General features: G+C 51.9%; 1 protein-coding gene across 7 annotated transcripts in view; it reads left to right on the forward strand.

Moving 5' to 3' along the window:
- The window catches only part of ZNF536 (zinc finger protein 536), a 423,563-nt gene that overhangs the window by 278,293 nt on the left and 120,236 nt on the right, over positions 1-25,034 (forward strand). For 6 of the 7 annotated variants that reach the window (XM_045988393.1, XM_045988392.1, XM_045988397.1 and 3 more), the window contains one exon: positions 1,218-2,792. In XM_045988393.1, the coding sequence (XP_045844349.1) occupies positions 1,218-2,792 (1,575 nt within the window). Of the gene's footprint in view, positions 1-1,217; positions 2,793-10,470; positions 11,345-25,034 lie in introns of those variants that run through there. The other variant, XM_045988399.1, reaches the window with a different exon arrangement.

The raw sequence follows: 25,034 nt of genomic DNA on the forward strand, positions 1-25,034 counted from the left end.
TGTGACTATCGACAGGGCGCCGCCGGGAATCGGCTAACGGATGGCCACGGCCCCATTCCTTCCGGGGAGCTTTTTGGTTCCAAAGTCTAGAAAAGACCCCGGATTGCAAACAAATTCCTGGAATATATTTAAACCCACATCTGTTTTATTCTCCTCCCCTTCCTCGAGCCCACAACGTGGGTAGGTCCCGGCTGTCCATTATGGAAGCTTTTCCATGGTGGCAAGAACAATAGAAGTTGGGTGTTGAATTTAAATAAATATTTAATTCATGAAAATGATCTTATATGTTTTAAAACACTCTTTAAAGCTATTTTTATTCTCTAGAAAGCGCTTATTATAGGTAAATTACACATTTTACTACCGGAGCGTTAGGTTTGCCATTAGTACAAATTTAAGGCACTACAAAGACCAGTAGATAATGTTAATTTCAAATACAGAAACTAAATATATTTTGTACCTTTTTATTACTCATTTTCTTTTAAGTTTTATTGACTGCTTTTTATCTTAACTATATGTCTTTACATGCCGCAATCATAATGCACGGTAATGGTATTAATATTTTATGGAATCGGTATTTATAGTTCTTTATTTAGAAACAATGCAGTAGGTCTGGAGATATCTGAGCTCGTCTGGAATGGTGCCCTCCAAATAATGATAAATTACTTGTGCAGTATGCCATTTGCTAATTATATCCATGATTTACTGCAGAGCGAGACTTAAATCATTCATTTCAGTCTTGCGTAACAGTGCCATAAAATTTTTAGGTTTAAAAATGGTTTCCATGTGTATAATTTAAACAAATTTTAGAGCTATTGTATACACAAAATATTGCAACCACCCATTTGTTACATACTTTGTCTTTTTAAACTTCTACTTTTAATGATCACTGTGGTTGAAATTATTATGCTTAATTTTCATAATCATAGCTTTTAAATCTACAGCCGTTTTCACATGTTAGATAAAGAAAAAGATAGCTAATTGTGTGTAGATAGTATGTCATTCCTGAATAGTCCCAAATGGTACAAAATCATTAAAAAAGCTTAAGAGTACGAATTATTCTTCTATTAAAAAACAGTTGTTCTCTAACTAATTATTAGTTTGAGCTGCTTTGTTTCCAAGAACAAATGTTGATCCTTCTAGCCTTGTTCGGCACACCAAAATGAGATAAACACTTTTCTCTCTCTCTCTCTTTCTCTCCTTATACCGAACTCTTGCAGGTGAGAAACCTTACAAATGTCCCCACTGTGACTATGCGGGCACCCAGTCAGCATCCCTAAAATACCACTTAGAGCGGCACCACCGGGAGCGGCAGAACGGAGCCGGGCCCCTGTCTGGACAGCCCCCAAACCAAGACCACAGGGATGAGCTGTCCAACAAAGCCACTTTGTTTATCAGGCCAGACATCCTGAGGGGGGCCTTCAAGGGTCTCCCCGGAATCGACTTCAGAGGTGGCCCTGCTTCCCAGCAGTGGACAGCAGGAGTGCTCTCGTCCGCAGATCACTCGGGGCAGGCCGCTGGCATCACTTCCGAGGCCCCTTCGGACACGCTGAAAGGCGCCGACCTTCCCTCCAAAAGCACCCACTTCTCCGAAATCGGAAGAGCTTACCAGAGTATTGTGAGCAACGGTGTGAATTTCCAGGGATCCTTGCAAGCTTTCATGGACAGCTTTGTCCTAAGCTCCTTGAAGAAGGAGAAGGACATAAAGGACAAAGGCCCGTCTGACCCTCCGTCCATGAAGGTGCACGGGCCGGACGGCGGGGAGGACAAAGCCGGTGCGAAGGCGGTCCCCAGGAAGTCGGAGAAATCCCAGTACGAGCCTCTGGACTTGTCGGTGCGGCCGGACGCCGCGTCACTGCCAGGCTCGTCGGTGACCGTGCAAGACAGCATCGCGTGGCACGGCTGCTTGTTCTGCGCATTCACGACCTCATCTATGGAGCTGATGGCGCTTCACCTGCAGGCCAACCACCTGGGCAAGGCAAAGCGCAAAGACAGCGCTGTCGGGGTGATGGTCAATTGCAAAGACCAGGCCCGGGAGGCGGGCAAGGTGGCCCTCCTGCCCTCTGCGCAGTCGAACAAGGAGATGGCACTCTCCAGCCTGATCGGGCCTCTAGAGGCCGCTTCGGAGAAGACGGCCCCGGGGCCGGGCAAGGAGACTCTGGGGGAGCCCAAGAGCGGCACGTGGCCTAGCCTGGTGGACCCCGCGTTTTGCAACTTCCCGTCAGACTTCTACAAGCAGTTTGGCGTCTACCCGGGCCTGGTGGGCTCGGGCGCCTCCAGCTCCTGCCCGGCCCAAGAGCCCGACGGGAAGGCCCACGCGGAGGATGATGCCCCAATCCTGATCCCCGAGACCGCCAGCAAGAACGCTACCGACGACCTCTCCGACATTGCCTCCTCGGAGGACATGGACTCCTCCAAGGGAGAGAACAACGACGAAGACGATCTGGAGACGGAGCCGGAGATGATGAGCAAACCCCAGTCCGCCCTTGGCAAGGATGGCGGCGGCGGCGACGGCGGCGACAGCCTGCTGCCTGCGGGCGCCCCTCAGCCGGTCCAGGGACTAGTCTCGCCGGTGCCCCCGGCGCCCGAGAAGCAGTGGCACGGCCCAGGCCTGCTTCCAGCCCAGGACCCCTCGGCGGGCCTGCCCAAGCCGGAGCGGGGCCCCCCGGGCCTGGAGAAGCCGATGAACATGCTGTCGGTCCTCAGGGCCTACAGTTCTGATGGCTTAGCAGCCTTTAACGGACTTGCGAGTAGCACAGCAAATTCTGGATGTATCAAGAGGCCAGACTTGTGTGGTAAGTTTTAGAATCCTCTTCCTTTAGTTCATTTCCCAAAACATCAGTGCTGAATTGTGCATTTTTAAAAAATGAGGTAGACTCCTCCGTTAGCACATTTCGAACTAACCATGAAAACACCCCGGCGATGCTGTAATGTGCAGTGTAGACAATCACGAGAGTCGATTTCCTTTGGAAGTTCTAGCACGCCCACTTTTGCGTTCGGGTTCCCACCCCGGTGACCCGAAATGCCTGTACGGAAAGCGCGGAGGGGGGTTGGGGTCTCACAGTGCGAACTGTTCCTGTTTTTAATCTCTAACTCGAGGGGGAGAATATTTTTAAAAACAAAACCAGAAAGACACGGTAACTTGCAAACCCTTCAGTATTTTTAACTTCTGCGTAAGACGGCGAAAGACAGTCGCTTCCTGCTTTGCTAAGCCAAACCTGCTTCCTTAAGCTTTTCTTTGTATCGACTTAGAGGGTACGAAAAATCATATCACACTAACCACACTATAGAAATAAAATGATCCTCTCTCCAACCAGGGAGATTGTTTTGGGGTGTTTGTGACTCATCTTTAGACCTTCCAAACAGCAGTTCCTGTGACGTTGACCTTCTATGATCACCTTCTGTCCCTCTGTATCTTCACCTGTCTGTCCGTTGTTCTGACGAGAAATGTGCATTGTAAAAGCCCTGGCTAGCAGGGTTGTGATCCCACGTGTCTTGGACTCATGCCTGCCTGATCTTGTTAGCAAATTGGCACTTCTTCACCTCCTTCAAGAGTATGGTTACCCCAAAGTAATTCCAGATCTTAAAACGTAATAATAAATCTGAAGCCTAGAATTGGATCAAATGAACGTTGGGGTGGGCAGGGACGATCAAAGGCATTCTCTCGGCACCCAGATACTCATATCAGAAAGCCTTTCTCCGACTAGAAGCCCGGTGTATTATTGCCAGCCCCTGGATGTCCTCCCTGGAGATAAACGATCGTGGGATCTTTCCACGTTTAGTCTGTGAATGGATGTCTGTGACTTGACTGCAACTGTTGAAGAAAGGAAAGGAGAGAAGGAGGAAAGGAAGGGAAGGAGTAGTGATGGAGGGAAGGATGGGAGGAAGGGAGAGAAGGAAAATGGAAGGGGGCTATTTCTTAAGGTCTGAATTCTGATGCTGCTTTGAGCACAGAGCAGAGTTCAGGAAGCTGGGCCTGGTTCATAATTTAAATTGGTATATTTCTTTTCCCCTCTCCTTCCCTAATTCACTAAGAACTGGATCAAGTAGTCAGAAATATTTTTTTTTGAATTGTCAAAAATCACTAAATGGATTTCTGACAGCTCAAAAAATATTGACAGTTCCTTATGCTGAATGATTCACAAGGCCCCATTAACCAGCACCCCAGCTCTATTTTTACCCACATACAATTCATTACTTTTGAAGCAGTTAAAAACAGTGTTTAAGAGAAGGAGAAAAGGGTTTTATGTCAGTCCAGTGTTTTTCCCCTTTTCTTCCTGGAGGAACAGTGTGTAAGTCTTTTTTTTTTTTTTTTTTAATTTCATTGTTTTAAGTTTGTGATGTTTCTTCTCTTATTGTTGTTTGGGGATTGTTTTAAAGTCTCTTTTCAGTTCTTTCAAATACCTATGTAGGACCACAGTTCCTGCCAGGAATCCATGCATCAGAAAAGATCAAAACCTGGCATGTTCCTAAGCTCATTCTTATTGAAATGAGCTCATATTATCCCTATTAATTTTCCCATTCCCATCTTCCTATCAATGCCGAAGGAAGGCTTGCCTGCCTTGGAGGAGCTTGCGCTGGTGTCCTTCAGCACAGGTGGAGGTGGAGGGGAAGGCAGCATCAGGGAGCCTGTTCCAGTGAGCCTGGTCCTCTGAACCACAGCCCTTATGCACGTCTCTCCCCCTCCCAAAAGAGCAGCTCACCGCTCTCCCCTGACAGCTCTGGGGTATATGCAAAAAAACTTTGCTTAATTAACCTTTCAGCCATTGGGCAACAGGTCCTGGGGTACGTGTTGTGGCCCCTCGCTGGAAAGGGGAATGAGGACCCTCAGTCCAGCCAGGCAAAAACCAGGCATCAGGGTCCAGGCCCTCCTACTCAGGGTCCAAGTCAGGACCCAGGCCCTCCTGCTCTCCTTTGCACTTGTGGGAAGACGCCAAAACAGATTCTGGCCGTAAACTGCCTATTTTTAGCGAGCACATGTTCTGCCTTTCATTCGGACCTCACTGCTTCTGTATCCTCTTGCTTGAGCTTGGGAGCAGGAAAGGGAGGCCTTTCCCTGGCTCTTGAGCTTGCTTGGGGTGGGGCAAAGGCTCCATCCTCTTGCCTCTGGGACTAGCCTGACCCTGTCCCACTCCCGTATGTGGCCTGCCATAATCAAAATCCTCTTCTTATTTTCTTACCTGCTGCTCTGTGTCCTGGGGCCCAGGAGGGCCAGGCATATTCATTCTTCCTAAGATGTCTGGCGGGGGGAGGGGGGGGATTCCCACTGGGCTCAGAATGGGCATTTGGGGCTTTTTCCCTCCCAGTCCAGCTTACTGTCTTTCTACCATTGCCAGGAGCACAAATGATAGCTGAACACTTCAAACCGCCCTTGGCTTGACTTTGCAAGGTTGGAAATGATATTGGCACAAGGAATCAAATATTCCTGATTTTGTTTCCTTCTCCACTCCATGCAAAGTGGATGTGGATTTCCAAACGGAACCACCAGCTTGATATCTGGTTTCCTCCAGAAGCTGGGTTTGGCCAAACCAAAGAATTATTCTAGTATTTCTCATCTCAGGAGAGTTTGGGGTCTGATTTTGTCTAGTTAGCAAACCCAAATCCCCACTTTGATGCCCCTAGAAACAGGCTTGTAGGAGGAGCCAATGTCTGTCTGTTTCTATTCTCATGGGCCATAAAAGTGTTTGAAGAAGCATCAGTATAAAAAATCTTGTTCGGATCACGCAGACATCCCACAGAGCTCAGCAGCAGCTCTGACCCAGGCTGGTGAGTTGGAGGAGGTGGTGTGTAACTCTGAAGTCTGTGGGTGATACTCCTGTTGTGGCCCGACTTCCAGGCCCTGCTTCCTAAGTCTACATGCCTGCTTCCTAACTGTTCAAACTCTGGTCTTAATGTTCCTTGGCATCCTGGACCTGGGGTCCTTGGCCAGTGAGACCTGCCCATTCCTAGCCAGTGCGTTTCAAAGAGAGAGTTGAAGAAAGGGGCCACCCCAGCCCGTTGAGCAGGGGAGAGCCTTGTCGCACGTGCCAATGTTCAGAGCCCGTCAGTGTACTTTCTAAAAAGTCCTTCCATAGATTAGAACATTCGCCTCCCAGAAATGTGTCACAGAAGAACCCAAGGAGGAATCATCTTGAATTAAACTGGAGGACATGCAGTGTTGCTTCTAGAGTGGGTCAGATCCCGCTAGGGGCCCTATTTCTTCTGGTGAAATCCCACTCCAGTTAAAGCTTCCCTTTCTTGAGGTGTCTTTTAGACTCCAGGCATAGCCCGCGTTTCTTTATCCTGCTGAAGAACATGACATACAAGGTCATTGAGTGCCATTAAAGAACTTGGATGTGCCCTCGGGTTTGTTGGAATAGATTTGACCTTGGTCCTGTAATGGGACAGGAGCCACACGAGCATTTAATTAGAGAGTAAGGGCAGATTGGAGCAGCGCTCACAGCCACTGATAGGACAGGGCAGGCAATCGCCTTGTCCAGTCTGAGAAACTTTGATGAACTGGTGGGTCAGCCAGTGGCGTGGAGGTCAGAGAGCATGGGAGGCATGGGTGTCTGCGTGCCCCAGACAGCACAAAGGCCAGTCTGCGCAGCACCTGGAGGGCTGGCTCCGAGCATGGCAAGGGTAGAGAGCATGTCTCACCCCACTTGGTGGGTTTGGAAAGCAACCAGATCACCCTTATTCTTTGCCTTTTAAACCTGGGACAGATGGCTGGGGGTCATTGTGTGTTGAGTCTTGCAAGCAGAGTTTGCCCTGTGTCTTTTGGTGAGCCCAGGCGTAAGGCTGACGGGAAGCGTTAAAGAGAAAGACAGTGAGAAGGGCATGACCTCTTTGCCGTCTGATGCTCTGGAATGACCAGCACGCAGGGAAGCCAGGCCGAGTGAGGAGACGCCACCAGCATGCCTATCGCGGCCATGAGCCCTAGCACAGTAGCTTTTGGAGTGAGGCAGCCGCCAGGCCCCAGGGGAAGCTCGTGGGAGGACCAGCCGTTACCAACAAAGGTCCCAGTAGTCCCCATTTATTACTGCAGGGGACTGGGAACGTGACTTTCCTAACCCAAATTATACCAGAGACTAAGGGTTCCTTGGGCTTCCATAGCAATGAGAGAATTAGAACCCCTCCTTTAAAAAAAGAACACAGGGTCCATTGAAACCCCTTCACCTCATCTATTCTAAGACGTCTGATCCAATGAACCAGGACATCCAAGTGGAATGCTCTTAAAATGCGATTTCTGTCCTCCAAAAACCGCACTGATTTCCAGCATAGATAGTCTGAAAATATTCACCCTTGACCAGCTACACAGTCTAAAGCAGGGATTGGCAACTATTTTCTTCAAGGGCCAGAGAGGAAATAAGCTAGGATTGCAGGCTGTGTGGTCTCAGTCACGGCCGCTGGGCCCTGCCCCACAGCATCGGAGGAGCCATAAATAATAATTAAACAATAGGTGTGGCTGTGTTCCAATAAAACTTTATTTAGTAAAGCAGGCAATGGGCTGGATTGAGCCCACATGTCAGCCTACATGGGGTGTCGCTGGTTCCAGTGTAAAGAGAGGTGAGCTTCTGTGTCATCCCTAGAGGGGACACGCGGGATCCTGTGTGCCGTGGCATCACTGGCCAGGGAGATGGTGCCAGGAAGGGCAGGACTACAAAGCCAGAGACACAAGAGACTTTCCCAGGAAAGGGGCTTGTAGATGGCCCGGTGTGCCTGTTCCTGGAAGGCCACCTCTCTGCCTACTGTACTTCAGACTTGCAGGAGAAGACGCCTCCACAGCTCATGGCAGTTCCAGATCCTACCCCCCCCCCACCCCGGTCATGGCCAGGGTAGGCAGAGGAAGAAGAGGCGGGAGCTCTGTCTTGGCTCAGAGGTGAGCGTGCCCTCTGGGAGCCTCAGTTTCCTCACTGGTGGGCAGAAGTGGAAGGATGAACAGACGACGGATGTAAAGGAGCTTGGATACATGGTTCTCGGTTGAGTCGGTATTTTATACTGGAAATGAATGTCCGTGTGGGGTTGTTGTAAGGGAATGGTGTCAACGTCCAGATGACCTTTTCAAAAGATGTATTTATTTATTTGAGAGAGAGACAGAGAGTGAGCACAGAGGGGAGGGGCAGAGGCAGATGGAGAGAGAAACTCAAGCAGACTCCATGCTAAGTATGGACCCCAATGCAGGGCTTGATCCCATGACCCTAAGATCACGACCCTCACCAAAAGAAACCGAGAGTCAGACACCAACCCACGGTGCCACCCAGATGTCCCAATGTCCAAGTGACTTTTGGCTGCAGTGGTTCCTTTGGCACTAAGCAAGTACCAACCTTACTTTCTGTTAAGGGTTTAGAGCATGTTTTACTTCTTCACATCTGCCATGATAGGTTATGGATGGCTTTTCTTGGTGTGTGGGAAATTCAGCTTTCAAGGCAGTTCTGGGGACTTTGTGATGACATTTGTCACAGGGGTCCTACCATTTCCATCTCTACCCAATTCCATGCCATCTGGGTAGAAGGCAAGTGCTCAGGTAGGAAGTAAGTCCCTCCTGCTTGGTGTTTGACCAAAAAACAGCTAAAGGCTGTGGTTGGTCAGTTAGGGAAGTCCAAGGGGGCCTTGGCCGGAGCATGTGGAAACAGCGTGCGAACTCCCCATGTCTGTGTGAGGACACCCACGTGTAGGCTGCGGGTGCACAGACCAGGGCATCTGGCACATTTTTGGTCTTGTGGATGATTCTAAGGTTGGAGGGGTGGACAGCAGCCAGCAGGGTCTAATGAAGAAAGGAGGTTAAGTTAGGAAAATGGCACAGGAGGGGAACCACAAAACCTAAACCCACTACATGTATGGGAGCCCCCATTTAGTCAACGCCAAGGAGGGTGGTTAGCCTGGAAGACCCAGGGCATGTCTACGGTAGGGCCTTGTTGCCTCTGGAGCTGCCGTGCTTTATTGAAAGCCCGATTCGCAATCATTCCTCCTTCTTGTCTTCTTTATGAGCTGGTCTTTGGAGGGACTGGCTTGCAGAGGCCGTCATTGAAGCACAATTTTGTATTCCTTTTCTTTGCCCGACTTTATCATTGGCAGATTGTTCTTTGACTTCCAGAGTCCAGCCTGGTTCCGGTAACAGTGTGTGTCTAGGGTCTGATGTTAGAGCCCAGCTGGGAGGACCATTTGGCGTGTGCTAGAGTCCAAGGGCAGATCCTTTAAGTTAATACAGTTCACCACCCCATCCTGCCAGCCCTGCTCCCACTGGCTGCCTCACAGCCCGCCACAGAGCTCGTCCCTTTCACCCTGCTGGGACAAAGCGTAGGTGCCATCCCCTGGGATCTCCCAAAGGAACCAGCTCCCAGGGACGGGCTCTCCTCTCATCCACAGCCTTCCTGTGGGCCCTGTGTCGATGAAGAGGCAGCCTCTCCCAACTCTTTGGGCATTCTCCTCCTCCTCCCCTTCCCTCTTTTTAAATTAAATGGGAATGCCGCTGACGTGATGTCGTTCGCACTGCAGGATGACAGAACTGTTGTGTGAATACCATTGTATTTGCCAAATGGTCCACTCGTCATTTCAGAACAAACAAATGGATGGTGTCTGTAAGTCGGCAAACACTGGTGACATTTAGCCTTGTTTATGTTCCTTTCCTTTTGCTGCATATTTTTGGCTCCAAAAGCTACTGTCTGAATTGACAGTGCCTTCGAAGCAGGAGAAAAGTCTGGTAGCTTTCACTTAGGTTTTTACGTGCATTTTCTTTTTGAATTGCTCAATACCTCCCGCCCAGGACGAAGCCTGGGTGAGAGAAGAAGGCAGCCGAGCTCTTTGGTTAAAAAACAAACAAACAAAAAAAAAATTAAAAAATTAAAAAACCCCAAAAAACAAAACAAACAAACAAACAAAAAATGTGCAGAGACACAGCCACACGCACACACATTTTTTCTCCCGAGTAATGACTTAAGACCGGGAGGGAGAAAGAGAAAGCTGAGAGAGCAGAGGGTTGTTGGAACAGATACCCACGTCCCCAGGGACGTGCAAAGTCTCTGTTCCCGCGCAGCCATCGCCGTGTGGCATAGCGACAGCGTGACCCCCCTCGCTGTCTCGCGCCGAGGGCAGGGATCCCTGGCTTCTGCCCCCCTCCGGCTGCCGACTCACAGGGACGGTCGGCGCCCACAGCCTTGTAGCTACAGGCCACATCTTAGCTACGGAAGGAATCCGGTTCTTTCTTTTTTATATTCAGATGTTGTGTGCAAAGCCCAGGTTTCAAATAAGTAGTAATTATCTCCTATTACTTAGCGCTGATCAACAGCACCTCTACGCCTAATTGCCAACCTGCTCTAATCATGTAGACTACTCTTGCTTTAGCCAGAGACGGAAGGACCAAATTTTATAAATACTGCTTTATTGTCATTACTCCATTAAACAATTAGGGAGTGCGGCCCTGTCCTTGCTTTCAAAGGCCTCTCTCCTCCATGGTTTCTGGATCGTTTAACAAATCTGCACGTTTTCTTGCAGGTAAGTGACACCCCCTGTTCTAGTCGGTCTAGCTGGACTTGCCCTTGTCTGTCCGTGCTCCTCGGTGGCTCTCTGCAGCTTGTTAATCGTGTAAAGTCAAGAGAAGAATGTATACACATATGTGTGTTGAATAACTAATGACAGTTGGCAAAGGTACGCCAATGCACGCCACACCGACCTACAGTATATCTAGGAGAGAATCAGGGAGGCTAAAAATATTGCCCCATATGTTCCTCTCTTAGTCATGGATCGCGAAGGCTTAGTAACTTGAGTGAGCGAGGAAATTCCCTCAAAGTCCCGAATCCTGAGTGACAGATGCTGGTGCATTGGAGGTCCCTTCACCTGTGAAAAAAATCCGACAGGGCAGGTCGCCAGCTCGCCAAGCGTCTCGAGGCGGGTCTCCTTGGCGTCACCACTGGTGTCTGAATTGTCCTGCATTTTGTAACACTTTAGAAGAATACAGAGCAGTGCGGTCGTTCTCATCCTCCATAGTATTTAAGCAGTCCTATTGCTAGTTTCCTATGTGTCAGGCCTTCCTATTACCCGGGAACGGAGGACAGTAACATTCCAGTGAACGGCGACTGGGCACGCGCACACCTTCAGACGTGGAGATGGAAAGCAAAACATGTGGAGCCTGGTGCTGGGTTATCGTGTGCTTTGGACTAGAGTGTTGTGGAAGTAATGAGAAGATTATATTAAGGCGTTCCTGGTGACGAAGGCATGTCAGTTCTCATAATTGTAGCTTTCTGAATACGTGTCGAACTCTATAAGTGTGCTGTATGCTGAGTTACAAGTTAGGTCATTTATGAATGGAATGTAAAACAATACTAAAAATGCTTCAATAACTTATCTTGGTATTGCTAATAAAAATAAAGCTGTGAAACATTAGTACACTTTCGAGTCATGATGTGAATTCCTTCCCCCACTCCCGCTCCCCCCGTCATCATCCTCCCCCGAGCTGTCCTCCCTGTTGGAAGCCTCAGGAGGACATTCAGAGAATATCGGGGGGCTGCCCACCCCGTACCCACCCCCCAACCCTGGGCTCTTTGCTGGGTAGTTAGTTGCGGTTTTCTGCGCACCTTGAGACGGGCCTCGCAAGTACCAACTCCTAAGCGTGCCAGTGTCCAGTCACGTCCTGGTCTGGGCTGCGGTGGGTGGGCCAGAGCCGGGGGGACACATGGGCAAGTCTCTGTACCAGTGACTCCGGGCACCGAGCCCCCAGACCGCTCCCAGGCCCCGTGCGTAGGGGGAACCGAGGCACAGAGCATGCAGGCTGCCATCCCCCATCCTGGGTGTGGAAGAGCCCGCCGATGCCCTGCCTCCGTGCGGCAAACCTCGACTTTTTCTTTACATCCCGTGAAGGGTAGTTTTCCATGGGAAGGTCCTCGGAATCATCGTAGTTGGGAGATTTTTGTCAGCGAGATTTTTTTTGCTTGCGCCTGTGTTTACTGTCGCAGGCTTTGGCCTGGCCCATGCCCCGCCCCCGCCCTGGTCATGGTGGGACGGGGCGGGGTCCAGGAAGGAAGGAGTTTGCTTCCCCGTTTTTGTTGCTTAGTTTTTGTTTTGATTTGTCCGTGATGGACCTCAGACCCCCACCACTTCTGCAGTGCCTCTAAGCCTCGCTGCTGTTCGGGAAACTTCTGAACTCCCTTCGCACCCCGGCTCCCCGTTCAGTGGGTCCTGTGGGGGGAAAAGGTAATGTCATCATCATATGACAGAATCCCCACACTCCCGAATAAATCAAGTGTCCCTGTGGGAGGGGACAGAAGCCCAGGATTGTCCCCCTGAACAACGCTGGCCTTCGCAACAGGACAGTAACACCTTGACCGCTGGGGACATTCCCTTCCAGGAGGTCTCCTGCAAACTGTTCAAGTCATCTCCCCACCCAAAGGCCATAGTACAGTCTCTTGTGTGGGAGAAGAGGAGAGAGGGGAGAGATTCTGAGTCTTAGGATCCATGACGAAAGCCCATAGGAAAACCATAGATCTCGAAGAAGTTTGGAAGCTCCCTGTGCCCACAGCTGCCTTCTGAGTAGGGTCCCGGGGAACAGAGGATGCACACTGTGGGTAATGGTAGACAAGGGGGGAGGAATCCCAAAATACCCGGCCAAGGGAAAGCCAAGTGATCACAGCCACACGGCCCAGGTCCACGTGGCCACCCCAAGCCCTGACAGGAAGAAGGACCCTAGGAGGACATTGTCTTTATTTTCAATGCCCCCCACCCCCCGCCCCAGAGGCTTTCCCCTGGGTTCTCGCCTCCTGAGGGATCCAGGAGGCCTGTGTCTCTGCGGCAGGCATGCTGCGTCTCAGTGAGGAGGTGCTGCGTTCCCTCCTGGTTTCAGAAGCCACAGGTGCAGCTCCCAGGATGGGGCTCACCACCATCCACTCAGTGTGGGTAGGGGCGCCCCCAGGGCCTCTCTGGACCAGTGCCTCAGGCCTGGGGACATGGGTGGAAGGAGGGGGGCTCTGTGGAAGGCTGCTGGGTCTCCGTGCCTCCACTCAGGGCTGAGCACGTTGCCCTGGGCATCGTGCACAGTTAACAGTCACTCTGCATGCTCCTCCGGGAAGACTTGCTGACCCCGCAGCCCCGGGCCGCCCAGCAGCAGGGACTCAGGGGCCCGGGGAGTGGCTGGTGGCCTCGGGTGCAGAGGACGTCCCGCTGAAGGCTGAAGGGGACAGGTGGTCATGCTGACAGTGGGAGGGCTCTTCGGGCAGCTCATCCCTGCGTCTGCCGTATGCTCGCCCTCCCTAACGGGGTTTCTACCCATCTCCGGCTCTAAGGCAGGGGGTCTTTCCTGAGTCACTCCCCAGTGGTGACTTTTCAAGCGTAGAGGGGACCCTTGTGGATTCTCATCCTCCCACTTTGATGAACGAGTCCGAGCCTCCTCCCACCTCTCATTTCACAGCACCCCTGCTTCCCACCTCCCCCTCCTTCCTGCCTGGGGGTAGAACTCCCTTCCCACCCATCCAGCGTTCTTGGGAACATCCTGTGTGCTGTGAGGGAGCTGGGGGGAGATCCAGGCCTTGGGTACCAGCTGACTTCATTTCAGAGCACTGCGTGGGGCACTGCGATGCTCTTTCCTCTGTCACCCCACATCCCCATGCGGGATGATAACACACGCCAACTGTTTGGACCCCAGTGAGGGGCAGCCACAAGCATCACCGACAGGATCTGCCCTTGACCCTCCCCAGGCAGGGCCGGCCCGCTGATCTGAGGTGGATAGGAGACGCCCCCCCCAACCCTGGGAGGTGATACCGGAGATTGAAGGAGGTAACAGGCTCAGGGTGGTGGTGCCCCAGGAAAGGAAAGGTGCTCTGCAGCTTATGGTAGGACAAAGTGCCCTGACCCCTGCTTCATCTACACGTGTTGGGAAAAATGTTTACTTTGATGAAATTCAGGTATTCTCGGGGTGGGGGAGGGGCCCAAACTTGGGAAGATGCTTTTTGCTCCCGTAGAGTCGCCCTTTCCCAGAGATGTCATGATGATCGAATGACATTCCGAAGCATGCCCCCGTACACGGGCAGCCTTGTCTCCGCAGGAGTGGATGCTGCCTCTTGAGCGAACAGTGTGCATTTTCAAGGTGAAAGTGGGGGAGCTCGGCAAAGCTGTTTCATTAGCAAAAACACCCATTTGCGCGCCCAGCCACCGGCTGGCTTTGTGACGAGTTGGTCTCTCCTGCTTGTGGTGGGATTGTCCGCAGACACCCATCCACTCGCAACCCGCTGCTCACGAGGTTAAGTTTTCTTTTTGAACTTCTCTTGTTGTCAAATTAATATAATATGCTCTCAATTATCCACATAAAAAGAGAAAGGCAACCAAGCAGGGAAAGTAAATTTGCAATTAATTTCCTAAATTATTGCTCTTTTCACATGATGGACAAGTCGTTTTTCTCTGACTTGGACTCGAGTGTTCTATGTGTCCTGGGGGGAGGCGACTCTGGGGTGGGCAGGGCTGGAGGCAGACGTTTTGTGGGCAGATAGAGTGACCTTAGTGAGTACTTAGGGGTTCGGAGTACGATTGGCTCTTGTCAGGGAGAAAGTCCATTCATCTTCTTGGTCTTTCGAGATCCCATCAGTGACCTAGCTGGGAGGCGGGGGGGGGGGGGGGGGGGGGGGCGTGTCTCCCAAAAGCAGACCCTAAGATAAGAACGTGGATGGAGGTTTGTATGTGGGAGGAGCTCCCAGGAGCCATGGGAGAGGGAGGAAACTGCTCAGTTGTGTTAGTGAGAGAGAGGCCTCTGCTCGAGGACTGGGTGCATTCCTTCCAGGGATCCTCTAGGATACCGTCTGGAGTTCATCTCAGAATTGGCCCACAGAGGGCTGAAGGAGCTAGGGTATTTCTCGCAGCTGAGGTATTTAGTTAAGAGAAACAAGAGCCCATTGGCATGCCAAGGGACTGGAAGAGAAGCAGGTGGGCCCCCACGACGTCTGCCACCAGCAGGACCCCCTTAGCCCGAAAGTTCTTTGCCTCTCAGTGCACGGCAGAAGGCCACCAAGGATGAGGACAGACACTCATTCCATGATTTCTCTGTGGGAAGTGAACATGGATTTTAAATTTTTGAAAAGTGCATGGTCTCTCCGCTAGGACAGAAGCTTACTGGAGACCAGATGGGAGGGCTGGTCTGGGGGCCAGGAGACCAGGTGTCTACCAGCAGTCGAGCTCCAAGGAGCTTCAACAACTCAACCTCTTTGGACACCGCTTGCCCACTGGTGAAAGGAAGGGTGACTGTAAGTCCCCTCAGTCACCTCCTGGGTCTCAGACTCTGGCTTTCATGATCCTTTCCAGCCCTGAATTTCCAGGTGACCCTGTAGGACGCCGTCAGTCCTAGAGCTCCCGTGAACGCTCACTTTGGCAGGGCCCTGAACGTGGGAGCCCAGCTTTGCATGGACACCTGGGATTTCAGTTTGGCCAAGGCCATTTACTGTGTGAGGGCATGGGGCACGCGGACTCCTGCCTCCTCTTGAAGCCGTTTTTCTTAAACTGTAAGAGCACTGAGGAATTTGTCGTTTATGTATTTTTTCAAAGAGGGAGTCAATGCAACTGGATTTTTGAGCTCCTGGTAGTGCAAGAAAAACTGATTATCTGACTTTCTTTCCTTTTCGATTTTCAACCTCTTGTGTTCAAGCGGAGCCTGGGAGGATGGTATTTTTCATGATTACATTTTCTTCAAGCACATTCCAGATACCAATATGATAATCCAGTGTGTCCCTCCTAGGACAGTAATCCCTCTCGGGATCTCCCGACTCCCCCCTCCCCGCCCCCAACAGGGAGAGGGAGAGGAAGGAAGTACCAAGAGACAGGGGCTCACGTCAGACTTGGTCGCACGTACGAGGGTCATGGGAACAGCACACATCTTCCTGCATGTCTGGGGCCTTATCCATGCTCCCATATTCAGAGTTCTCTTGGCCCCCCAAAGCCGCTGCTGGCTAGCGAGCCCCTCCAGCTGGAGACATTATGTGCTATCTCCAAGTGGGAATCCTTTGAGTCTTCCGCTTTCTGTTTTCAACGGAATAGAACTTGTTGGCCTCAGTTTTGTGTGCCACCCAATGGCACACAAAACACAAAATGTGTGAGAGTGAGTAACTTGGACGTTGGCAAGTCACCCACATTTCAATGACTTTAGGACCGTTGCTGCTGTGCAGGACTCGGGCAGAGCTCCCATGGAAACTCGGGACTCGCTGAGACCTTGGCAAGTGGGTAGAGAGTCCGGGTAGGGTGTTACAAGGGATGGTACCCCCCTTCCTTGCCAGTCAGTACTCACCACGGTCTGAAGAGCTGAGGTGGGAGTCCTCCCATCCCAGAGTGGTCACCTCCCCGGAGGGCCCTGGGTGACGATTCGGATCCTATTCTCAGGATGCGCAGAAATCACCCCAGTTGGCTCCAACAGAACTATCTTTCCTGTTTTCTAATGCTACCAAGGATTACAATTAGATTAAAAAAAACAAACAAACAAAAAAACAAAAAAAAAACTATCTAGTGGTTAAGCGGTGGGAACAGTTTCTTGTACCCATGGCTCTTGCTTTACATGAAAACTTTGGGCTTGATGGGCTGCTTCTAAATCACTCTCAGGCAATTAATTTTAAATCTCAAGGGGGATTTTCTTGAGCACTTTGGGGTAAGTGTCCTTGCAAAGTGGCCGCTTTTCATCTGGACACAGGCTGAGTGCCTGCGTCTCCCTAGCACAGGGCTGGGTTCACGATCTCAGCTCCTTCTCACCACAGGAGACACAGGAGCTGGGTAATAAGGCAGGAGCATGCGAGGAACGCCAGCCTCCGCGTTCTGGAACACACACGAGGGAGGGGGTTTGGGACCAGGCATGAGGCACCCTCCCAGTGGCGGGAAGAGGGACCCCCATGGGTCCAGACCTTCCAGCGCCACCCCAGGCCTGACAGCCCCAGAGAGCCAGAAAGCAGCTCGGACCCTGCAGGCCTTGGTGCCCCCAGACTGGACACCACGTCCACTATGTCAGGCGTTCGTGGGAGAGTCTAGAAGGATGGGTGAACCCCGGAGGCCGGGGTTGTGCAGCAGCGTGGACAGAGAGACCCACAGAGTCTGGGAGCCAAAAGGCCAGTTGACAAGAAAGGGAGTGTGCAAAGAAAACAGAAATTGGGCCTGGTAGACAGAAGCGAAGGAAAGTTGGAGCTAAGAGGAGAGAACAGCAGGATAAACAGAGTAGCAGCAAAAGCTAGAGAAGGCCCCCAGAGAGCAGGGCAGAGGGAAGAAAGCCATGGGGAAGCGGGGGAAGCGGACCCAGCAGAAACGGAGCAGCTCTGGCCCCCAGAAGCCTCTGCAGAGCTGCCTGGGCCCCCAGGAGGCGCAGTGACCATCCTAAGGGCCTGGTTGCGGGCTTCGGGGTGCTCAGGGCTCTTGCGGGAAAACCGAAGGAGCTGAGGGCTTGGCGGAGGTCTGGCGTTCCAGCACACCCTCCTCCCCGTGCTCCCTGCCACCAGTTTCAGGAGGAAATGCTGCAGCTTAATCAGAATTATTTACAAGATAATGGTCCATTGTTTGCACTAAGACAGATGTTGTCTGTGGGAACTTTGTGTTTTATGCTCCTTCCCCTGCTCTGCCTTTGCTGGGTGCAGATGGGATCCTAGTAATGTGAGTTATTATTCCAGGGACTGGAAATCCGAGGCGCCTTCGTCCCAGCCTGGGCTCCGCCGGGCCAGCGAGCGGGGCTGGCCCTGGGCGGGCAGCGGGGAGGTCGGTCCCTGCCGGCTGCGGCCAGGCCTCGGGGCCTCCTCCCTGCCCCTCCAAGCAGCCTGTGATTAAGAAGGTCTTGTTTCCTTGAGGGGCGGGCTGGGGCAATTGCCTTGTCTGGTGGACAGGAAGGGCGCGCTCTGATTAAGATTCACTTGCTATTTGTTGAGTCCAGAGGTCATCACTGACATCGCAAATGAGGGTGGCCATCTGGCCCTCTGCTTGCCAAAAGGAAAGAGCTTGCCCTCTGCGGTGGGGGCTTGGAGCCTCCCTCCCCTTTCTCTTTTTTTGACTTATGAGAGCACGCCCTTGGTCTTCTGAGGGGACTTGACTCAGGGGGCGGCTCTGGACTTGACGCCTCTGTCCTTCCTCCAAATGAATTCTAGTTTCACTGCCCCAGGGAGGTGCTTGTCCCAAACAAGGAAAGATGGGGCAGGGTCTCTTTGGCCCAGACTGGCTCCCGGCCTTGCCCTCGAGGCAGGTGGGCCATCCCAGGGCCACCCCCTTTCTATGAAGTCCCTGGAGCTGGCAGGTGCTTCTGGGACAGTGTCCAGCCACCACCCTTGCCAGCAGTCTTTGCAGAGCCCAGTTCTCCTGGTCATCAGAGTCTGCCTTCTGAAGGAGGAACTGGAGACCAAAAGATGTTGGGCGACTTGCCCATGAGGGCTCCCAGCACCTCATGTCGGGACCTGCCCCCCTTCTAGGAGTCCTGTGGCCGGGGCGCGAGGGGAGCAGCCCCATAGCAGCAGGGCGGAGGGCACGCGGTGAGAGGCACCTGTCCTGGCTGGTCCTGGCAAAGGGCACACGCCCACCACCCAGTAGCGGTTAGTAGTCCCAGCTGCATGATACCACCTTCGCGACGCATTGCATTTCCAGTATCAGACGGTGACCAAACAAAAAATCCAAGTAATAGAATTCCTCATTTGGAGGAGTAGAAAAGAGATGGACACTCTCGTGGCAACCGAGTGGTTCACGTCTGAACCTGCTAGTGGGACAGCGTCGAGGGGAAGTCAGAGGGCCATCACTCCTAACCTTGCCTCCAGCCCCTGGACGCCTTCAAGAAGTCCCCACATGGGTGACCGCCCTGAGGGTTCGTCCCCTCTAGGTCCAGCATGTCCACACTAGTGTTCAAGGATGACTCTTCCTCTGTTACCTCCCCATGCCCAGGGAATGACCCTCTGGTCTTCAGCAGCAGGATCTAAACCTACGGGCCATCCCTCCATCTGCCAAGTTTATTTTTAAGTAATAATTGCTTACTATGCCAGGGCCAATGCCCGTTCTAAGTACCTTATAGAGGGTAATAGAGATCTTCTTTTGTTTAATTTTCATAAAACTCCCAGGAGACAGATGTTAGTTCTTACTCTTCCCATCTTACATGCAGGAAGGTTGAGGCACAGAGAGGCTGCATCACTCACCCAGGGTAGCCCAGCGAGCATGTTGGGATGCTGAGACTCCGGACTGGGCAATGGACATCCTCGAGCGTGACCTGTCTGCGGCCTCCCCTTGCCAGTGGCTGGTGCCCTCCCATGCCCGTCTTCCTGGCTGGGGATGCATGGAAAAGGAACAACGCAACCAAGAAATACACAAAAATAACTCGTTCCTGCCAACTCCAGCTCCGAGTCCTGGGAGAGGATAAGGGAGATGGCAAGCAGAGATTCTAGTCACAGACAGAACCTGGAGCTTGTCCCCTAGAAACAGGCGGCACAGGGCACTGGGTGGGGGGTGGGGGTCTCAGGTGACTCCACTGGCCCAGAACTTGCCTTGTGACCCTGAGCACCAGTCTTCCCATCCCCCGCAGTGTCCTCACCTCTCCATGAGTGACAGAGTACCAGGCATCATCCCCAACCCCCCCATCCTCTAGCCTGAGAATCAATTTTTCTTGGGACTCTTTATTCTGTCCCGTTCAGCCTCAGGGAAAAAAACTGTCGCCCTCCCCAACCCCCCCCTCCCCACCAGAGGGGCTCAGGGAAAGCTGACCCCTCACCTTGCAATTGTTCCCTGGGGTCTAGGTGGGGGGAGCAGAGAGTGGGTGGCCCAGGGCACCAGCGGCCCTCCCACCAGGGCTGCCTCGGGGCCCAGCCCCCCCGCCGTGAAAGCGGCAGAGGTCAGACTAGAATAATATTTATCAACCTCTTCTCACTGTGTCAGGCTCTGCCCCAAACCCGGCGTCACTGGAGATCACAGATCATGTCTTTTAAGGTCCCACAGAGCCGCCTCACATGTGACCAATTACCTCTGTCAAGCCCTAGGAAGGAGGTCCCGCCTCGGTGGGTGGGATCTGAACTTGAGCTTCCAGAGGTCGATGACTGGGATCTTAGGCCTTTGAGCCTGTCACTCCCCTATAGCCAGACCTTTTCTGTTAAAACTGTTTAAATTACAAACCAGTAATAAAAGGATCATATGTGTTTCCCACCGAACAGGTTCTTTAGGGCTATTACGATAATTAAAAACATATGGTGTCTGTGCCAGTCAGAGGGAAACCGCAGATGTACAAATTAGGTATTATATAAGGGTTTTCTGCTTTTGCCCTTTTAAAAACGTCAGGCTGGAGAAGTTTAAAGAGATAAAATGGCAATTGTGCAGATAGTAGGTAGCATTTTGATTTTAGGATCATTAAATATATAAACCCTTTTCTTTACGCTTAATAGGAATAAACAGGTTCTGATAACCAGAGGGGGGTGGGTGGAGGCAGCCCACAGGGGGCCCTGAGGTGACAGGACACAGGCAACATTTTCTACCTCACAGGGTCTCGGATACCATGAAATTTTTTGCATTTTTTATGACATCGTTCTGCACAAGGAGGATTATTTTACGAAATGTTGAATTATATTAAAATTGGATTGAGGGGGCGCCTGGGTGGCTCAGTGGGTTAAAGCCTCTGCCTTCAGCTCAGGTCATGATCCCAGGGTCCTGGGATCGAGCCCCACATCAGGCTCTCTGCTCCGTGGGGAGCCTGCTTCCTCCTCTCTCTCTGCCTGCCTCTCTGCCTAGTTGTGATTTCTCTCTGTCAAATAAAATATTTTTTAAAAAATTGAATTGAGAGGAGCAAAGACAAGGATTTCTTCACATTAAATTTTTACTTTTTAAAAAGCAAAGATGCACGTATTGATCAGTCTAGAAGTAGTCATTTGTTTTCATCTAAAATATGCAATTGATTTTGAGAAGGTGATTAATACTGCTAATAAAGAAAAAAATTGGGAGGATTTCCATGGCTCGCCGTCAACGGCTCTCAATGCAAGTCGAGTTCCATCTAGTCGCTCATGTTGGGCAGGACATCAGGCAGGCTAGGGGACTCTGGTCACATCCAGTCATGCTCCGGGGCAGCCAAGATGACAGGCTCTCGGTCCTGATGCCGTAGGACCCGGGTTAAGCAGCCGAGGAATGAGCACGTGGCCGCTGTATGTTTCTGCCATGGAAACCCAACCAGACTGCCCTAAAGAAGGAGGTGATGGGTGAACAGGTCGCAGCAGCATGGCCCCAGCTTTGCTCCCCTGGAAAACAATTTCAGGTCTTCCTGGAGACACTCAAAGCCAGAACAAGGATGATCTGGTCCCAGACCTGACCTTCCTCCTTCCTCCTTCCGCGGTGGGACATGGTAGTACCTCCACAGGGAAGTTAAGCAGAAAACCAGACAGGAACCCACGAGCAGAGTGGAGGTTCTGCTTATCCATAAGCCCAACCACCAGAGCACTCAGCCAGAATTTGCTAATAACCAGAAAAGGCTCCTGCTTGATCACCCTAGCTACAGCCAATCTGGGCTCCCGAGGAAAGCATCCTTGGAAATGGGTCCTGCGGCCACAGCCCTGCTTGGGTCTCGAGTTCTTCTCTTTTGCTCCTCTCCTTTGCCTGCACCCTCTGGAGGGCACCAAATGCCCACTGTCCTCCTGTGCCCTTTCCTTTGGGCTCCTGTGACCCAGTCTGCCTCTCGGTTAAACACAAGATAAGTCAGAGCAGGGTTCTTGGACCGCCGATCTACTACACAACAAATATGAGGGCCATGTCCGGCAGTGGTCCTCAGGCAGGCCTGATTATCCCCCCTGGGGGGACCTTTGGTAATGTCTGTGGACACCGGTGGGGGGGTGTCCTATTGGCATCTAGCAGGTGGAGACCGGGGATGGCACAGGGCAGGCCAAGAATTATCCAGCACAAGACGTCAGGTTAGCTCAGGTTGAGAAGTCCTGGCATACAGGTAGGAGAATCAGGCCTTCAAGTATAAGTCCAAGCTAGACACGCCCCAAGCCAAGTGTCAGGGTTGACCGTTCCGCCCACGTTGTGGCTTCCGGCTTGCTCGCAGGCACACCTTCCCTCCGAGGCACGTCCCCTGTGCACCGCATGCCTTTATGAGAATCTCTGCAAGAAACCCGGGGGGGCTGGGTGGCGGAAACTTCCAGCCCAGTAACCCAGCACATTCCTCCCAACTCAGACTCACGTGGGGAGCGTGGGGAGGGTTCAGAGCCGAGCAGACAGCTGGAACTCAGCCTTTTCTTCTCCCTGATGACGGATAGCCAGCCTCCAGTATTGGTGTGCATGTAGGTATTACCATTTTAACTTTCACGGAGGTAAAATAACACCTTGTCACTCAGCGCAACTACCAATCACAAAATGAATTAATTGTAATAACCGTTGTCAACAGAACAAAGGACTTGTTGCTTTCCTAAGCAGATTTCAGCGCCACCGAGAACTACAGACAAACGTTCCCATTGGGCAGGCTGGCGGAAACCAGTCGGAACATAATTGTATCTGTCTATCTCTTGGCTTTGTTTTTAAGGGTGAAGGAATCGAGTTAAAAACCTATATTTTAAACATATCAATAAATATACCCCTTTTTGTGTCTGTGACGTCTCCTCAAAAACATGGAGTCTTTAATAAAATTGGCCATGAAAATAGCATTTGCTGCCGATGGTACCAGATAAGGGCCAGCTGTAGAGGCTGCCTGTTGACTTGAAGTCATGAAGGGAATTATGCCCAATTACCCTCCCATAAAACACCCTCTCATTTCTCGGAGTTATCAAAACACATCCCGTGGACAAGCGGTCAGCTGTCCCCCGGCTCCTCAAAAGAAGACAAGTGGGCCTCACGCTGGGCCCGGCGAGCTCCTAACTGCCTTCACGTCGACACCAGCGGGCTTGTTTGCCGTCAGGCTCTTTTGACGGTGGCCTTCCCCCTTTTTTTTTTTTTTTTGTCCTCGCCTTTTCACGTCTTAGCACACTCCCCCCTTGAAGAAATACTGTGCTGTGGGTGTTCTTCTCAGCAGAGAGTCCCTCCCGGAAAGGGAGGACGCACAGGCAAAGGGTGAGCAGGTCGAGCCTTTGCCAGGAAGGGTCTGGAACGACTGGGCCCTCACCCCGAAACACAAGATGAGGGACAACTCACGGGGGCTCTCTGTGGCCTGTCCTCCCACGCCTGCCTTCTCCTGCTGCTCCTCCATGTTCCCTGGCCGGTGTGGGCCCGGCCTCCCGCTTCTCCGAGTCTCCGGCCTATCCCATCGGATACACAGGTCACCCCCACAGCCTCCGGGAGCCCCTTAGGCAGCCTGCTTTATTTTTAGAGTTCATGGAGGCATATGTTGGTTCCTCCATGATGAAATTAAAATTTCCTAGGCTCTCAGAGCTACAGGTGATCTTGGAGGTCATCTTAGAGAGGCAAATTCTGGGAAGCATCTGCCCTTGGTTGTTGAATGGGAGACAAAGGTGAGATCTGTTTCCAGGTGTCCAGGCAGGTCCATGTGCCTGGCCATCATTCTGCTTTCTGGGGCAGCCCTCGGCAGCCTCCCCTTCTTATGGTTCTCTACCTGGACAAAGAAGGGTTCCTGTGACTTGTCCTTGCAGCTTTGTAGAAAATTTTACCCCTTTTGAATGTCCCCTGCTTGGCCACTTCAGAAGCAAGGGTAAGGGGGGCCTTCTTTAATGTGGCTCTGGCTCAAATGGGCTATGCATTCAGATTTCAAGAGCCACCTCTGGCTCGAACCAGATACCACTTGCAAAAGTGCAGAGTAGAGCCCTCCTCTGGAAACAGAAATCTCCCTCCTGCTTCCTGAGGCCACTCTGCTCTGCTGGGGATCCAGTTATGAAGCTGGCCTGGCCAAGGCAGGTTCATGGGCACACACCCCTGGGAGAGGCAAGTCCCAGTTGTGGGAAGGTGCCAGGCCCCTGTCCTGGGAGCTGGCTGCAAAGCACGACGAAGTAGCACGTAGGGGACAGAGATGTGGGGAGGAGAGGACGGAAGGGGGCAGAGACTGGGGGGCTCCCATGTCCTCCAGGCCCGGACTTCACCCTCCACGCTCCACGGGCATAGTTCTAGAGAATGAAGAAACAATGTTTTCCCAAACCTTTTGGGAAAAAAAGAAGGTTCTGTGACAGGGAACGAGTGTGAGCATGTTTTCATTGATTTAGCATGTACTGAATTGTTCCAGAGAGTGGGGAACTGGCCATCAACAAGTTAGCCAAGAAGATGGTCCTTGTGGGGCACGTTCTATGGGGGAACACTGACAGCAAACAAGAACACAGTCCAGCTTCTGAGAAGTGGATACCAATACGATGAAGAGTGAGCGAGGTCAGTACCATATACCGTGAAGGTCTGGGGGACCTCTCTGAGAAAATGACATGGAGGGGGTCTTGGGTGATGGGAAGGAGCGAGCCATGCAAAGACGAGAGGATGCATGTTCTGAAGAGAGGACAGCAAAGACAAAGACCCAGAGATGGAGAAGGGAGAGAACACCATCGGCCTCTTGGATCTCTAGGCTCATGCACCTGTATATGCGATGAAACTTTGCCAAGGCTTTCCCAGACCCTGAGATTTCCTTCAAGCTTCTCCATAGCCTTGACCAGGCGGTCAACAGAGTCGAGACTGGGGCTCCCCCTGCCCATTTCCCCCATTTGGAGAAACTGGAGTTCAAAAAGGAAGAAATGACTTGTACCATTAGCACCAGCGAAAAGCTGAGCTAAGTGACTATGTGTCTGGACCCCAGTATGGCTGCCCCCGACCTCTGCCTGTTCCCAGGACTCCCTGTAAGTGTGACCAGACATATCGGAGGGCTACTGGGTCTTTGGGAGACACCGTGAGCTATTCTTAACCCCACACCTGGACAGAAACAAGAAAGCAGTTGAAGCTCAGAGAATTGGTCACATGACCTTGGGAACATGGTGCGATGAACGAAAGAGCCATCCCAGGACTCCCTCAACAGGACGGTCTTTTATCTCCACAGACCGAGAATGTCCATGGCAGAGTACGTTCTTTCCAGGACAACCTGCCCAGTCTCCTTTCAGGCATCCCACGGATAGAAAGCTGGTGTGAGTCAAGACTCTTGATAACCATGCCCAACAAAGTCACCTGGAAAACACGGGCCAGTTCCTTAGAAATCTGAG

Source organism: Meles meles, chromosome 19, assembly GCF_922984935.1.
Source record: "Meles meles chromosome 19, mMelMel3.1 paternal haplotype, whole genome shotgun sequence".
NCBI classification, from domain to species: domain Eukaryota; kingdom Metazoa; phylum Chordata; class Mammalia; order Carnivora; family Mustelidae; genus Meles; species Meles meles.